General features: G+C 37.8%; 1 protein-coding gene across 2 annotated transcripts in view; it reads right to left on the bottom strand.

Moving 5' to 3' along the window:
• ECHDC1 (enoyl CoA hydratase domain containing 1) overlaps nt 1-13,915 on the bottom strand; it is a 45,830-nt gene extending 31,915 nt beyond the window's left edge. The window contains exons 1-2 of one of the 2 annotated variants that reach the window (XM_008564965.1): nt 13,851-13,915; nt 4,360-4,581 (exon numbers count right to left, since the gene is read on the bottom strand). In XM_008564965.1, the coding sequence (XP_008563187.1) occupies nt 4,360-4,579 (220 nt within the window). In that variant the 5' untranslated portion in view covers nt 4,580-4,581; nt 13,851-13,915. Of the gene's footprint in view, nt 1-4,359; nt 4,582-13,785 lie in introns of both variants that reach the window. The other variant, XM_008564959.1, reaches the window with a different exon arrangement.
• Nucleotides 13,916-18,096: the final 4,181 nt, after the last annotated feature.

The following is an 18,096-nucleotide window of genomic DNA, read 5'->3' as shown; positions in this document are numbered from 1 at the left end:
ATACTTCACCTTAAAGAACTAGAAAAACAAGAACAATCCAAACCCAAAGTTAGCAAATGGAGAGAAATCATTAAAATCAGACCAGAACTTAATGAAATTGAAACCCCAAAAATGATACAAAAGATCAATGAATCAAAAAGTTGTTTTTTGGAAAAGATAAATAAAATTGACTAACCATTAGCACAGCTAACTAAAAAAAGAAGAGAAAGATCCAAATAACAAAAATCAGAAATGAAAAAGGTGATATTACAACTGATATATCTGAAATACAAGGAATCATTCGAGACTACTACAAATAACTATATGCCAAAAATTTGAAAATATGGAGGAAATGGATAAATTTCTAGACACACACAAGCTACCCAAACTGAGCCAAGAAGATGTAGAAAATCTGAACAGACCCATAACAGCTTCAATCTCTTTTATTGTTATCAGAAGGCTCCCAGCAAAGAAAAGCCCAGGACCAGATGGATTCACAGCAGAATTCTACCAAACATTCAAAGAGGAATCGACACCAATTCTCTACAAACTATTCCAAAGGATTGGAACAGAGGCAATTTTCCCAAACTCATTCTATGAAGCAAACATCACCCTGATACCAAAACCAGGTAAAGATACAACTAAAAATGAATACTAGTGAACAGAATACAGCAACACATACATAAAATTATACACCATGATCAAGAGGAATTCATCCCAGGGATGCAAAGTTGGTTCAATATATGCAAATCAATAAATGTGCTACACTGTATCAATAAAATCAAACACAAGGACCATATGATCATCTCTATAGATGCTGAAAAAGCATTTGATAAAATTCAACATTCATTCATGACAAAGACTCTCTATAAGTTAGGTATAGATGGAAAGTATCTCAACATAATTAAAGTCATATATGATAAACCCACTGCCAATATCATCCTGAATGGATGTTCCTTAAGAACAGGCACTAGACAAGGATGCCCACTCTCACCACTCCTATTCAACATAGTGTTGGAAGTACTAGCCAGAGCAATCAGAGAAGAGAAGGAAATAAAGGGCATTCAGATTGGAAAAGATGAAGTCAAACTGTCCCTCTTTGCAGATGACATGATCCTATATATCCAACAGACTAAAGCCTCTACAAAAAAAACTCTTGGAGTTGATAAATGATTTCAGCAAAGTTGCAGGACACAAAATTAACACACAAAAAATCAGTAGCATTTCTATTTTCCAATAGTGAACATGCAGAAAGAGAAATCAAGATACCTTGTCCATTTACAATAGCCACCAAAAAAATAAAATACTTAGGAATAGAGTTAACCAAGGATGTGAAAAATCTCTATAATGAGAACCACAAACCACCGCTGAGAGAAATTAAAGAGGACACAAGATGGAAAGATTTCCCATGGTCTTGGATTGGAAGAATGAACACTGTGAAAATGTCCATACTACCCAAAGTTATTTACAAATTCAATGCAATCCCCATCAAAATTCCAATGACATTTTTCTCAGAAATGGAAAAAACTATCCAGACATTTATATGGAATAACAAAAGACCACGCATAGCCAAAGCAATTATGAGCAAAAAAATAAAGCTGGAGGCATAACACTACCTGACTTTGAACTATACTACAAAACTATAATAACCAAAACAGCATGGTACTGGCAAAAAATAGACACACTGATCAATGGAACAGAATAGAGAATCCAGAAATCAACCCACACACCTACAGCCATCTGATCTTTGACAAAGGGACCAAGCCTATACAGTGGGGAAGAGACTGCCTCTTCAGCAAATGGTGCTGGGATAACTGGATATCAATATTCAGGAGAATGAAACTAGACCCATACCTATCACCATATACTAAAATCAACTCAAAATGGATTAAAGAATTAAATATACACCTAAAACAATAAAACTTCTTAAAGAAAACATAGGAGAGACACTTCAGGAAGTAGGACTGGACACAGACTTCATGAATACGACCCCCAAAGCATGGGCAACCAAAAGAAAAATAAACAAATGGGATTATATCAAACTAAAAAGCTTCTGCACAGCAAAGGAAGTAATTAACAGAGTTAAAAGACAACCAACAGAGTGGGAGAAAATAATTGCAAAATATAAATCAAAGGTTTAATATCCAGAGTATACAAGGACCTGAAACAACTTTACAACAAAAACCAAGTAACCCAATAAAAAATGGACAAAAGAGCTAAATAGGCATATCTCAAAGGAAGATGTACGAATGGCCAACAGACACATGAAAAAATGCTCAACATCACTCAGCATTCGGGAAATGCAAATCAAAACCACATTGAGATACCATCTCACCCCATTTAGGAAGGCTAATATCCAAAAGACTGTGAATGATTAATGCTGGTGAGGTTGTGGAGAAAAAGGAACTCTCATACATTGTTGGTGGGACTGCAAAATGGTGCAGCCAAAATGATATGGAAGTTCCTCAAACAATTGCATATAGATCTACCGTATGACCCAGCTATCCCACTGCTGGGAATATACCCAGAGGAATGGAAATCATCAAGTCAAAGGTACACCTATTCTCCAATGTTCATTGCAGCATTCTTTACAATAGCTAAGAGTTGGAACCAGTCCAAATGTCCATCATCAGATGAGTGGATACGGAAAATGTGGTACATCTACACAATGGAATACTACTCTGCTATAAAAAAGAATGAAATACTGCCATTTGCAACAACATGGATGGACCTAGAGAGAATTATTTTAATTGAAACGAGTCAGGCACAGAAAGAATATCACATGTTCTCGCTTATTTGTGGAAGCTAAGAATAAATAAATAAATAAATACACAAATAAACTGTGGGGGCAGGGAAGAAGACATAACAATTATAATTCCTTGAAGTTGATACGACAAGGGAACAGATATGAGGTTGTTGTGAGGGAGTGGGGGAGAGGGTAGATGGAGGGAGGTTTCGGTAATTGGCCACAATAATCAACCACATTGTATGTTGACAAAATAAACTTAAAAAACAAGAAAAAAAATAATAAATAAATAAAATTGGTTTTACTTCCCTAAACCAATTGAAGGTATGGAACTACATTGTCTAATAAAGTAGCCACTAGCCACATACAGCTATTTGCACCTGAAATGTGGGTAGTCTAAATTGAGATGTGCAGTAAGTATAAAATAAATACCAAATTTCAAAGACTTAATATAAAAATAAAAAGGAAACTACCTCATTCATAATTTTTTACATCAGTTACATGTTGGAATAGTATTTTGGATATGCCAAGTTAAATAAAATGTAATATTAAAATTAATTTTATTGTTTCTTTTTGCTTTTTTAAACCATGACTACTAGAATATTTAAAATTACACATGTGGCCCACATTTGTTTCTTGCACTACATACCTAATGGTCAGCACTAATATAGAATACCGTCTCTGAATTCTAATTAGTGGTGAGAAAAGTTGTCTTGGATTTAAAGACCCACCTCCAGTAATTTACAAAGTCTACAGTCTATTGAGTTATGTCTCCAGGTATGATTATAAATACTCATAAAGTAGACACATGAAAATTTATTGAGATATTTTTGAGCCCAATATTTTAAATGCTACTAAAGAATATAAATAATCCCCAATGAAGTGCATAACTGACAAGTAGAGATTAGCACAATAATATAGAAATGTGAGTGGTGGGTGGTCAGCAAGGCTACTCATTAGCTCTCGCATAACATCATAATTCAACTTTGAGCTTTGGCAAAAATTACAAATTACCATATGTCCTCGATCTTCAGGTCTCTTAAATACAAAATTCTTATATGTGAAGAGCCTTGCCTAGCAAATAGAAGGTATTCACCAGAATGTATTCGAGAGTTAGGAAAGGGTCAACAGATAGGCAAGTACATTATCTCTGTTGATTAACAAAAGGAATTACAAGGTTATAAACTAACAATGACAGTTTTATCTCAATTGATTAAAAAAAGTAAGGTAAGTAATTCTTTTCATATACAGGCTTTTCTCTTTAGTTTCAGAAAATCTTTGAAAACTCCTTCCCTTGTTTCCCAGTGGCACTAGCTGAAAAGTGGAAAAAATCATCAAGATTAATTTAACCATTTTCTTTTTATCAATATCTGTATTCATGGATTTTTGAAAACATTAAAATATTTATAATTAGAAAAAAATTATAATTAGTAAAAATATTCCTAGTTCAAATTACCGAGTTCTTGTTTTTATTTTCATGTTCTACAAAGAGTACCATGACTTTCAAGAATTCTGTCACCAGAAAAAGGATTAAAAACATGTGTAGCAGGTTAGATTTAGTGTAGTAGCAGGTTAGATTTAGTGTAGTAACAGGTTAGATTTAGTGTCATTCTTTATCTAGGAAAAGGCGATACCTGAGAAGGCATTCATTTTACTTGGATTGTTCAGAGTAAGAATGCCAATGCCATTGTCTTCCTTCTGAAGGTCAATGGATCCACCAGAAAACTGCTGAAGTTTTTTCTTTACTTCTCCCTCACTGAAGCCATGCAATGTATTATAAATTGACAATCCCGTTGGATGTAGCAATCTTGTCCTCATAGAGAGAGATGGTGTCTTCAAAAGGCTTGTTGCCATTTCTGGAAAGAAGAGGTAAGTATGCAATTGTCCATATTAACAGACACTCACTTTTCTAATGTTATATACTAATAGGCTGTAGTACTTTTAGGAGATCATCAGTATGAAATTTCTTTTTTCCCCTCTTTCTCAAACCAAATAATTCACAAAGCATGTCATTTTGGTATATCATTGAGAAACAATGACATGGTAACAGTACCTTTATTGGGATCCACTATACTAGGAAGGTTTAGAAAAAAAGGTTGCTGTTCTGTATTTAGTACCATTTCCTGCCTCCAGATAGTCTTTTTCATCACAGTACTTCTTTGAATCCCAATCCTTAACTTTTTATAAGTCTAGGAATAAATTTAGTCCAGATGTCCCCTTGGAAACAATCTCTATGCAGAAATAGTACAAAAGTAATCCCACTCTCTAACAGAAATTTTATTCTTATCATTACCCTTCCCATCTGTGATGCTTCCATCCAAAAAGCTGGAAGGAGTTCTGAGGAAAATAGGGAAGAAAACAGAAATGTGCATGTGGTTTTTGTGCTCTCCAGACTTCTGTCACTCTTTTCTTCTTATTTTATATATAGATCCTGGGTAATCTCATCTTTGCCCATAGGCTTTTTTTTTTTAAATCTATATATACATTTTTGTTGATATAAAACTTTCATTCAGAAAGTATACAAAATCTAAGTTACAGCTCAATGAATTTTCACAACGTGAATAGATTCTAGTAAATGGCATTCACATCAAGAAACAGAACATAATCTGAACCTCAGAAGGTCCCTTGTGCCACCCTTTGGTCATGACCCCTCAAATAAGGATAATGACTATCTTGACTTCTAACACCCAAGATTAGTTTGCCCAGTTTTGAACTTTACATAAATTGAATAATATGTATTCTTTTGTGTCTGGTTTCAAACTTCATGTTTTTGACAGCCATTACCATTATTATGTATAATTACAAAGTCTAAATAGTTCATTATTCACATTGATATATTCTATTATATGAATATACCACTGTTGCTTTGTGTTGTTTCACCCCCCACGGATTTGCCACTCCACCTCCCCTGGGTGATGGAGACGCAAAGGATTACTCAAAGCCCATCTCTTCTGAGCAGTGAAAAGCTCTGAAGGGGTTAACTTCCCTGGGACCACTCCAGCAAGAGGCAACCCTTTCTTGAGAAATTAACCACGAATTGGGGTTCTCTTCCTGCATTTATTTTCCAGAACAGGAAGTTACAGGAAGAGAACATAGGTGGGGTTATAGTTTAACAATATAGGCTGGTAACTTTCAGTGAAACAAGCCAGATGACATTCCAGTAAGGCTATCAACAAAAGCCTGATCTTGGCAAACATTTCTTCTCCCCCTACAGTTTTCCAGCAACTTAGATAAAAATCAGTAACTAATCTGCCTTTGAGCCAGCAACCTTGCTGTGCCACAATTCTTATCTTGCAACAAAGACTCAATAGCCTGGGGAAAATTTCCAGTCCTTGCAAGGTCAATATTTGAAACTGCAAGGCTTTGGAAAACCAGGCCCTGTGAAGTACATATGCTTTATAGTATATTCCACATACCACAATTTATCTATTCTAATGTTAATAGATATTTGGGTTGTTTCCAATTTGAGGTATTACAAATAGAGTTGCTGTAAACACTTTATCATGTGTCTTTTGGTCAACATGTATGTATTTCTAATGGGTATATATTTAAGAATTTTATTGGATTGGTGTACTGTGACCCAGCTTTTAACAATCATTGTTAAACAATGAAGAATTTTGCAAGTTGATATTTTAAACCCTTGGTAGTTTGAAACTGACCATGAGAACAATAACAACAACAATAACAACGACAGAAAAAAAAAAAAAAGAAACTGACCATGGTAGGAATATCAGCAAACACTGCATTACTCTCTCTCTCTCTCTCTCTCTCTCACACACACACACACACACACACACACACACAGCCAGTTTACCGGTACAATACCAGTCATATGTATGCCTTTGTTCATTTGTTCAACTTGAGAAGATACTGCCAAAGACTTTTGCAAAATGGTGTACCAATGTATATTCCCACAGGTAGTGAATGCTCCAGTTGCTCCACAACCTGGTTATCACCTGCTATGTCCCCCCCCCCCTTTTCATTTTAGGCATTCTAGTGGCACTGTGGTTTCATTTTGTATTTCTATGATGTCTAATGAAAGTAAAATTTTCTTATGCTTATTGGTCATGTGCATATCACCTTTTGAGAAGTACCTGTTCAAGCTTTTTGCCCATTTTTTCTATTTATTTACCTTTTTATTATTAATTTGTTGGAGATCTTTTATTCTTCTTCCCCCAGTTTTCCTAAAACCTATAAGACAACAAATCCCACATTCTATCTCCAACTCAGACTTTATACCTATACCCCCAACTCATAATATTATCTATCTTTCCTTACCCTTCACCTCGAAATATATCACAGGCTTCTCAAAATCATTGTCTAAACCTGAACTCATACTTCTAAAACTTGTTGGTCCTTCCTTATTCCCTCCCTTAACTATCTGTAGTATCATCAACCCAGTAATCCATACCAGAAAACCTCTAGGTCAACCCAATCTTCTTTCTCTCCCTCATCTCCCACATGCAATGTACCTCTAAAATGTTTCCTTCTTTCTTATCTTTTCCTTCCTCTCTTCCTTCTATTGCTATGTAGTTCAAACATTACATATCATCTGGACTAATAGAAGAGTCACAAATTAGTTTCAAACTACTTTTTAAAGTAGCATGAATGTCTTTGTAATCCAATCAGGACATTCTAAATTTAAGGTTTTTAAATAACTTTCTACTACCAAAAGGACGAAGTCCAAAGCTCTCTTTTATTTGACCTTTACCTAAATCTTAAAATGATATAATTAAGGTATTAACTGATTCTATGATATTAATTGATTTTAAGGTATCTAAGACCTTTTGAAAACATAGAAAGCTAGAAGGAACAATTATCAAACATGACTTTGCAACATTCAGGATATTTCCAGTTAACTAAAGGGACACTGGAAGATTTTTGAAATAAATTTCAAAATAAAGAGAAAAATCTAATTAGAACATGGAAATATATAATGACACAATAAAAGCAGAATAAAAGATCATTTATATTGTAGATGTTCCCACCCCCTAAATTAGAACAATAATAGGTACTTTACTGACACTACATAAAATTATTGGGCACATGAAAGAATTAGAGGCTATTGTAAAACTAAAGATTATGACGGAATTTCTAAATGTCAAGAACTACTGCCATATACTTGAATGATAAATTATCTAGGGTTTTTTTTTTGTATTTTTTTGTGACCAGTAAGGGGATCACAACCCTTGGTGTGGTGTCACCCGCACCGCGCTCAGCCAGTGAGCGCACCGGCCAGTCCTATATAGGATCCGAACCCGTGGCGGGAGCGTCGCTGCGCTCCCAGCGCCGCACTCTCCCGAGTGCACCACGGGGCTGGCCCAATTATTTAGTTTTAAACAAATGACACATTTGAAATAATTCTCCTGAAAATATTATTTTCATTCGTTGAATATTATTCATCATATTTACTTTACCGCTATTCTCTCTATAGCCTCACTTCTCAGAACTGCAGCCTGGTTCAAAGACCTATTTGCCTGCTTTCCCAGAGGGAAGTAAAAATTCTGTCTATGAAAAGGAGGCATTTCTGAAATTATGGTCATCAGTTATCTACCATCATTAGAAAAAGCATTATTCTGGTCAAATAAACTGTCTCTTTATCTAAGAGCAAACTGTCCCAGGCAAGGACAAGTCCTTTTATTGAAAGCTTTCTTGCTCTCAAGCACATAGAACTGAATTGTTAAATACTTCAATTAATTTTAAGATATTTCAATTTATTTTTTGATACTGTAAATTTATAGCTGTGTATCTCTAACTTATACCCCTAGAAGTACAAATCTATGTAGACACTCTCAATGAAAATGAAAAGATTTAAATAAGGGACCTCTCAGGACTTGAGCATAAGTCCTGAAGAATAAACATGAATGAGAAATAAACTGATAAAGGTTATTTCCAATTAAAAAACATGAAGTGGATTTAGGAGGCTTCCAAAGTTATCACCCAAATGTAAAATTAAGTTGCCTCAAGATCTCTTAGCTAATGGAATAAACCTAAACTAAAAATTTCAGAAGTTATTGAGAAATGACAAGCAATGGAGTTTGAAACAAATTAGCTAATGATAGAGTTTGGATGTGTTGTTCCCCCAAAACTCATGTGGAAATCTATTCACCAATGTGGCAGTGCTGGAAGCTGTTTGAGTCATGGGGGCAGATCCCTCATGAATGGATTAATGCTCTCTCTGGGTGGGGGGTCCTGAGTGAGATCTTGCTCTATTAGTTCCCACAAAAGCTGGTTGTTTAATAGACCCTGGCACCTCCTCTCTCTCTCTTGCTTCCTCTCGCCATGTGATCTGCTTGTACCTGCCAGCTGCCTACTGCTTTCCACCATGAATAGAAGCAGCCTGAGACCTGTGCCAGATGCAGCTGTCCCAGAATCATAAGCCAAATAAACCTCTGTCCTTTATAAATTACCCAGTCTCAGGTATTTCTGTTATATCAACACAAATGGACTAAAAAGCTAACCAAATCTATATTTTCATAACAGGATGTATTTATTCTAAAGTTTATGTTATAAGGTCCATTCATGTTAATAACCCTCCCAGGCCCAAACACTATTCTTTCTTTTTCACCTTCCTATTCACTATATCTAGACTTAAGTTCAGTGGTCAAAGTCTGTGGAAAAACTAGGGAAATATCCTAAAATATATTAATCAAAATGAGTTCTGAAGCCTTCTTTGCTTTTTTAAAGACAAATTTTGAAAAACATACATAATAACTGGAGTAGCAATTAAGATAATATTTTAAAACAGGATTGTATTCTTTATTGTATTAAAGTAGTTAAAAGCTAGAATTTACCTGCATTCTAAGAAAAAAAAAAAAAAAAAAACCTGAGAGGAAAGATAGCAATGCCCAGGGTCCTTGGCAGGAGTTCAGGGCAGCCCTCTCTGCCTGAAAATAGGTAAGAGAGCAATGCTCAGGGTCCTAGGCAGGAGCCAAGGGCAGCACACCAAAAACACCACTTCTGCACAGATGATCCACCACAGCCACTGCCACAGCCTCAGCTGCCACAAAAGTGGTTTGATACCACAGCATTAACCACAGCCATGGTGCACATGGCCAGTCACTTGACTGCACTGACATAAGGAGAGTCACCAGTGAAGACTGAAAAAAGAAGAGGATGTCTCTCTCCTTAAAGTAATAGAAGAAGCCAAGTTCCCTACCATATGACCAGATATCAACATAGAGATATTAGAAATATGAAAACCCCCCAAAATATGACACCACCAAAAGAATGCAGTAATTTTCAGATACTAGGCCCTAAAAAACAGGAAACCCTTGAAATGATTGAAAAGGAATTCCAAGCAACAATCTTAAGGAAACTCATTGAGATATGAGAAGACTCAGACAACATAATGAGACAAGAAAAAAAATCCAGAATATGAAAGAGGGTATTTATAAAGAGATTAATACCTTACAAAAGAATGTAGCAGAACTCATGGAACTGAAAGATTCACTCAACGCAATAAAAAACACAACCAATAGCTTAACCAGCAGGCTAGAACAATCAGGAGAGAGAATTTCTGATCTTGAAGATAGTCTTTTTGAAATAATTCATGCAGATAAAAAAAGGAAAAAAGAATTTTAAAAAATGAAGAAAATCTAAGAGAGCTAACAGACAACCTTGAGTGCACAAAGATTCAAATCATGGGTGTTCCAGAAAGGGAGGAGAAAGGAAAAGGCATGGAAAGCCTATTCCACAAAATTATAATGGAAAAATTCCCAGGCATAGGGAGAGACACGATCCTTCAGATCCAGGAGACTCAAAGATCCCCAAACAGATTCAACCCAAAAAGATCCTCTCTGAAACACATTATGGTCAAACTGGCAAAGCTCAAAGACAAAGAGAGAAACTTAAAAGAAGCAAAAGAAAAGTGTAAAGTCACCTATAAGGGAGCCTCTGTCAGACTAACAGTAGACTTCTCAACAGAAACTCTACGTGTCAGAAGAAAATGGGATGATATATTCCCCCCAATAAAACACTAAAAGAAAAAAACTGCCAGCCAAGAATACTATACCCAGCAAGGCTATCCTTCAGAAAGGAGGGAAAAATAGTGTATTTTCCAGACAAAAACTGCGAGAGTTCACCACCACACGACCAGCCTACAAGCAATCCTAAAGGGAGTCCTGCATCTGGAATCCAAAAAATGATAATCACTACCATGAATACACAAGAAAAAAAAAATCCACTGGTAAAACAAAAATGCAAACAAGAAAGAAAGACTAAATCTTACCACCACAAAGAACCATAATGACAATGTAGTAATGCCCCTGCTTTATTCCTGACTGTGGTAATTTTGGTCTTCTTTTTTTATTGCTCAGTCTACGTAAAGGTTTGCAAGTTTTGTTGATCATTTTAAAGAAAATAAAAATACTTGATTAGATTCTTGGCATATGGGCCATTGTCAGTTTATATGGCCCAAAAATTTATAGAATGGGATCCAAGTGTAGAGACATACATGCATATGGTAAGAACATTTGGTAAGAAGTATTTTGTAGCAATTTAGTGTATATTACTGAATTCCTTCTAGTGACCTCTCCTTTGCTAGCTACTTCAGAGAGAAAGCAAGCATTTTTACATTTAAAAAGTTTTCAGTTTCATCAGTGAAACAGAATACACACACACAAAGCAAAAAATTTAAATATCGAATTGAAAATAAAGTCTCTCTTTTTATCAACTCTACTAGAGATTTGCATTCAATCTAAAATATAGTTTTAACTTTATAAAAAGGTATATTCTTTTTCACCAGTAAACTTTTACCATGTAGTTCTAGGATTTTCTATAGGTACAAATGGATCAGATGACATTATTAAATCAGTGCACAGGATTACGGTACTCTATTTCTCTTCATTCTAATTTTTAAAATTCTAAGCAGAAATATGACAAAAATCAAGCAACATACAAGCTCTCTTGGGAATAAAGGAAAACAAACTCAGATCAGCTTTTTTTTTTTTTTTTAAGTTCCTTTTGGCCAAATTATTGGCAGACGAAGATACCCTTAAAATTCTCATTTTACATGTTTTCAGAGTATCATTTCTTCAAAAGTTTATGTTAGAGTTAATCTGTTACAGCAGGAAAATTATATAGTCCCACTTCCTTTCCTAAAACAAATTTGAAAGTACAAGTGAACACAGAGAATTTGAGATTCAGGTTCTGTTTAAGCATGCAGTTAAGTAATGGGTATTTTGGATTTCTTCCAGAATCACACAGCAATAAAAAGGTTCCAAGGCATTTACAATTTTATAAACTTTCTTCAGGGCAAAAGCTATGTTTAAGGCTTGTCATGCAAGGTGCCTTGCTGTCCCACCACAAAGCAGATTCAGTCCAGCTGAGCCAAACTCACTGCCAAGCCAATGAAAGACGGAAGGGAGCAGACCTCCTATGGCTGAAATCAAAGATCTCACTCTCCATTTTTTTTTTTCAAGTTCTGCAAAGATGACTAAATACAATTTCCCTCAGTGCACAGGGAATAAGCTTGATGTTCTCTTAAAACTCCTTACCCATTACTAAATCCAGAAAACTAACACAAACTCATACTTAATAAGAAAACAATTAGCCTAAGACACCTGTAGTAAACAAAGAAAAATCAGAAGTATTTGATTTTAGATTGTCAGTACACAGCCTGTTTCTCAAGTTCTGATTTGGTTTTGGGCTGTCATCATATAAACTACCTTTTGAGTTTCATTACATGCCACCCACACCCTACTCCACGCTGCCAAAAAAAAAAAAAAAAAAAAAAAAAAAAAAAAACTTTGTTCCTAAAATCCTTCAGGTTTTCTCATCATTCCAAGCCTTTGCATATAGGATCTCTCTACCTGTTACACTTTTCTCTTCCTCAGAGTAATTCTAAATCATCTCTGACACCCTAGTCTACATAAGGTCTCCTTTCTGTCCTGCTCTCACATCTACATGCCTTATCTAATCTTCACTCACACTTGGCTGTAATTACTCCTTCCACCAAATCCCACTAGATTTAGCTGCAAGAAGGCATTTGCAGTGCTTAGATCAAGGCCTAGCAAACAGTAGTTACCAATAATAATTTTCTTAAGGACTAAATTCCATACAGGGGCTCAAGAATTTGGCCACAAACCAACTCACAACTCACCCTGTTTCGGCTCCATTCCTCTTCTAAGCTGGTTTCCCTTACTGGAATGACGATCACTGGCTATGCCTTAACTTTTTAACCACTCACTTTTCAGGTAAGGACCCAATAAGATGTCAAGAAAAGATCAGCTGTTTTATTACTAACCTCCTCCCTCTCCCAGTAGATTTCACAATTATACTTCTACCCTCAAGCATATCTCTTCCAAGAGAGTGCTAGGGGTCCTCTGTCATTCCTGCTCGTGTCCAGTTTATCTCTATACCTCCAACACCTAGAGCAGGATCTCTTATACATCAGGCTCTCAGATGTGGAAGTGAGACAAGAAAGCAGAGTGCTGATGTAAACGTTCTCTCAAATCCTTACCAGCCTTTTTTTTTTTTTTTTTAAGATAACCGGGTAAGGGGATTTTAATTCTTGGCTTGGTGTTGTCAGCACCACACTCTCCCAAGTGAGCCACAGGCCGGCCCCTTACTAGCCTTTTCAACTTGTAATTTATCTGTGGTTTCAGTCCCCTAGTATGTATGTGTAACGTTAGTTATTGCACCTCAAAAAAAAAAAAAAATCTAGAATGAAAGAACCCATACTAAAATTGCGTTACTTATTTTCTTGTTGGTGAAAAGGTGGCTGCTAGAAAGAAATGATACAAGAAACGCTTTAGGTAAGCAAGATAATTTAATACATAGGTAGAGAAAAAGTTATAGAAGTCCCAAGGAACATTACCTAATTTAGTACAGGGCCTTGAAAGTATTCAGAAATTAAAATAGTGCGTGGAAAGCAAGCCTCCCTTATCCTTCTGAAAACGTTGAGAACGTTCCCTGCGAAGTTTTGCTCTCATCCCACCGCCCTCCTTCACGTGGGAACGTCGGGCCGCGGCGCTCCGCACTGCGGGCCCACGCCCAGCAGGGGGCAGGTCTGCGCGGCGGCCTCGCAGGCGACTGCCCGCGGAGGCGGGGAGGCTCACCGATCGGAATGCTCTTGGAGATGGCGCTAGAGTCCATACCACAGCGACATTCTAGGAATTTTTACCTGATGACACCTCAAGTGTAGCGTTAGGGCCAGACCCTACGGCCACACAGCCCTGGAGGCGTGGGCGGGGACTTCCTTTTCCGCTGTCCCGCCACCCTCTTCCGGCCGCTGCACCTCCTTCCGCTTTCCGCGTTTTCTTTCCTTTCCCGAGACCCTCTCCCTCTTCCCGCGTCCACCCTCCGCTCCTCCATGTCCTCCTTCTCCTCCACGCCCCCTTCACGGCCCCAGGCTCCCCTGTCCTGTCCCCGGCGGCCCTCCTCAGTGCCGCAGACGTTCCGCCCTCGCCGCCAGACGCCCTTTCCCGTGAGCACTTGCGCGCCTGCCTCCTGCCGAGTGTCGGGGGCGAGGCCCGGGCAGCCGCTCCCGTTGTCCTTGCTGCCAGTTTTCTGTTCGGCGGCTCACGAATAGGGCTGGTGAAAGGACGCTGCCGATTGTCGCTTTTTTCGTGCTCCGCTGTAAACGTGGGAAGAAGTGGAGGGAAGAAGCCAGTTTAGGAGAATAGTGAAAGTGGGGAGAAAGAAAGGTGGACGGCGTCCCTTTTTTAGATGTCTTAGCTCTTGAGAGGGGATGGGCATTTTGACCGTTTTTGTTTTTTAATCCCAAAAGTATATGTTCTGAGTGTGATAAGGTCTTTATAAAGCTCAGCAAGCTTAAAATCCTGTGCCAGTACGTATTTTTTGGCGCAGACAGAAGTGCTTTGGAAGGTAGCTGAAAGGGGAGGTCATTTTGAACCAGGATTGGGATCCTTTTGTTAAAAGAGGAGGGACTGCAGGTGACTCTTAGGTAGCCGATGTCAAAGATAAGCACAGCTGGACATCGGTTAAAGCGGTGAAAACAGACTTCATTCAGTAACTACTGACAGTAGGGGAAAGAGCTGAGCTCCATTCTGATTTGTGCAATTTATCCAGAGGCGATTTGGGCATTTTAAAGAGAGAATGAGGGAGTAGGGAATGCAGACGCTCAGTAGAGTCAGAGTAGTGAGAAAGTGCAAAGGGTTGGTCAGTGTAAATGTGATTGGGCCAGCTGTGTGTGTTAGCTGGCAGTTAACTAAGATAGGATTCTATCTTCTATCTTATTTTAGTAAATGCTTTAGCAAAGGGAGGTCAGGGGCTATCAGTTGTGTTGGCTGGAACAAGTAGTTCAGCTTTCTCACGTAGACACATTAAAGGTGGCTGGAGTCATCCTAGGAATGTGGCCTTATTCTGCTAGAGGCCATGCTAGAGTTTGGTCAGATCTCTTAGAGCAGAGGTTTGGATGGAGTTGTCATAAATAAGGTTTGAATAAGCAAAGGGAATATTCTAGTGTGAGGAACAGAACTTCCCAAGGCACCGAAGCACAGATGATAATCAAGTTTTAGGGTATGGAGATGTGTATGATAGTGAAGAAGTAGCAACTCAGTTTGCACTGGTAGGAACAAGTCATTACTAGAAGTATTTAATTCCAATTTATTACAAAATGGACAACTTAAGCTATTACACTTTGTTGAACAGGAAGGTCACTTGATTACATGGTAATTTGGGAGAATTAATCTTATCAGTTTGCAGAGTGAGGACGAGTGACTGGATGTATTATTTGTACCATAAGTTTGTATCTGGTACTGCAGCCTTTCCAGGTTGACAGCAGTGACTAAGAGGCTTGACCTGTGGACATTTTTGTGTAGCTTCCTGATAGTGTCTTTCTTAAATAAATAGAAAACAAAGTGCATCATTTGGGCGTGATACCATCTCATGCCTTGTCTTTTTCCCAAATATTTGATTACTTGCCAGTTCTCAAAGAATTTAACAGGTTGAGGAGATAAAATGTGTGAAAATTATATAAAAACTATCAAAAGAGGTCCAAAGCTCAGTTGGAATTATGAGGAGGAAAAGAGCTTGGCAACCAGTGGCACAGAAGAGACATGTATTTTCAGTACAGTGACTGTAATCTGCTAACGGATAATACAGTATTTCTTTTTTTTTACTTAAGGAGTGCCTATTCACCCACAGCTGTGGGAGTATAATATGGAGGTGGGTGGGGATCTGTAATGAGGTGTGTTCAGAAGTGTTAGGCAGTGGCCTAAAATAACAAATTCTATTAATATTTGTTGGTACTTCATATTATGCAATCCCCCCTCATACCCACCATATGGGTACATTAGGAATTAGTCCTGATAAATTGGAATAGACTTTGAGACTAAACCACAAAAAGAAAGTGTCCTGAGAAGACAGGAAGGAGGGGGCTGGGAGGTCTGAGACTAAGGTATCTGGTACTTACTCCCCATATCCTGTAGAAAGAGGGAAAATTTGCTATCCCAAGACCTCATCTTTCCCATTTTTTTTTTCTTTTCCTCCATATCTATATGTATAGCATTTCAATGTAACTGCACATACAAGTTACTATAAAAATACCTTTCACTGCAATAACCATTGATTAAACCACAAACTAAAGGTTCATGCACTGTAGTATTAGCATGCCAATACCTAATTACCCTTTAACTTCTGGCTCAATTTACAAATGTTGGATGGTGATAGAGTTTGGATGTTATTGTCCCCACAAAACTCGTGTGGAAATCTGATGCCCAGTGTGGCAGTGTTGGGAGTTGTTTTGAGTCATGGGGGCAGATCCCTCATGAATGGATTAATGCTCTCCCTGAGGGGTGGGGGTAGTGAGTGAGTTCTCTGTTAGTTCCCATGAGAGTTGGTTGTTTAAAAGACCCCAGCAACTCTCTTCTCTCTCTCTTGCTTCCTCTCGGCATGTGATCTGCTTGTACCCGCCGGCTGCTTGCCACTTTCCACCATGAGTAGAAGCAGTCTGAGGCCCACGCCAGATGCAGCTGTCCCAGAATTGTAAGCCAAATAAACCTCTGTTCTTCATAAATTATCCAGTCTCAGGTATTCTGCTATAGCAACACAAAACAGGCTACTAAAACATGGCCATTTCTTTAATTATTTGAGTTTTCATAAAATATAGATCCAGTTGTAATTATTCTCCCCCTCTCTCACTTGACCCACTTTTAAACTGCTTTGTTCTCTCCTACCCATACCATCTTCTGTAATCAGGAATTTTTAAGGTCCGCTCTTGAGAGATTGGCTCTATGACAGAACCCAGGACACTCAGCTCCTTGCTGAGGCTTCTCAGAATCTTGTTATCCCAGGACATTGAGCTCCTGGATTAGGTTCAAAATCTTATTACCCAACCCAAGTCTGGCTGCTTGCCCCAAACAAAAACAAATGACCCAAAAGTCACATGTTGGTAAAAATGGAAGTTGACTTTTATTCAGGAATACCAGTGACCTGAGTTGAGATGTTAAGCCAACCCATCTCTTTGGTAAACCTGAAGGAGAATGAGCAGGCTAAAACCATATCAAAGACTCAGATTTACTGAGGGGTTTTTGGAGAGGGTATTGAGGGAATGGAATGTGGGAAGTGAAAAACAGAAGGGAGGGGACATTTAAGGGGCCAGATGCAAATTCTCATTTTCTGGTATTCCCCCAGCTATTAAAAAAAAAGGTATCGATCTCTACTGGCATTAAAACAAAAACAAAAAACTTTTTGTTTGTTTATTTAGAATTATAATGTTTCTAGAGCTAGCTTGTGGCTCACTTGGGAGAGTGTGGTGCTGATAACACCAAGGCCACAGTTTGGATCCCTATATAGGGATGGCCGGTTAGCTCACTTGGGAGAGCATGGTGCTGACAACACCAAGTCAAGGGTCAAGATCCCCTTACCAGTCATCTTTAAAAAAAAGAAATTCATTTTTTGACACATAATAATTGTACGTATTTATGGATGCAGAGTAATATTTCAATACATGTATATACTGTGTGATCAAGTCAGACTAATTATCATATCCATCACTGCAAACATTTATTAATTCTTTGTGATGAGAACATTTGAACTCTTCTAGGCATTTGAAAATATGCAATAAATTATTGTTAATTACAGACACCTAGCCCTACTACATAATACTAGAACATATCCTTCCTGTCTAGCTGTAATTCTATATTAGTTAACCGGCCTCTCACTATTCCCCCTCTCCCCTACTCTTCTAGCCTCTGGTAACTTCAGTTCTATGCTCTACTTTTATGAGCTCACATTTTTTTAGCTCCCACATATGAGTGAGAGCATGTGGTATTTATCTTTCTATGCCTAACACTTCACTCTACAAAGTTCAGGCTCATCCATGTTGCCACAAATGATGAGATCTCATTCTTTCTTTTTTTTTTTTTTTTTTTTTCTTTTTCCGTGTCCGGCAACGGTTCGCAACC

This window comes from Galeopterus variegatus, unplaced genomic scaffold, assembly GCF_000696425.1.
Source record: "Galeopterus variegatus unplaced genomic scaffold, G_variegatus-3.0.2 Scaffold193, whole genome shotgun sequence".
NCBI classification, from domain to species: Eukaryota; Metazoa; Chordata; class Mammalia; order Dermoptera; family Cynocephalidae; genus Galeopterus; species Galeopterus variegatus.
This window is presented reverse-complemented; position numbering and strand designations above follow the sequence as displayed.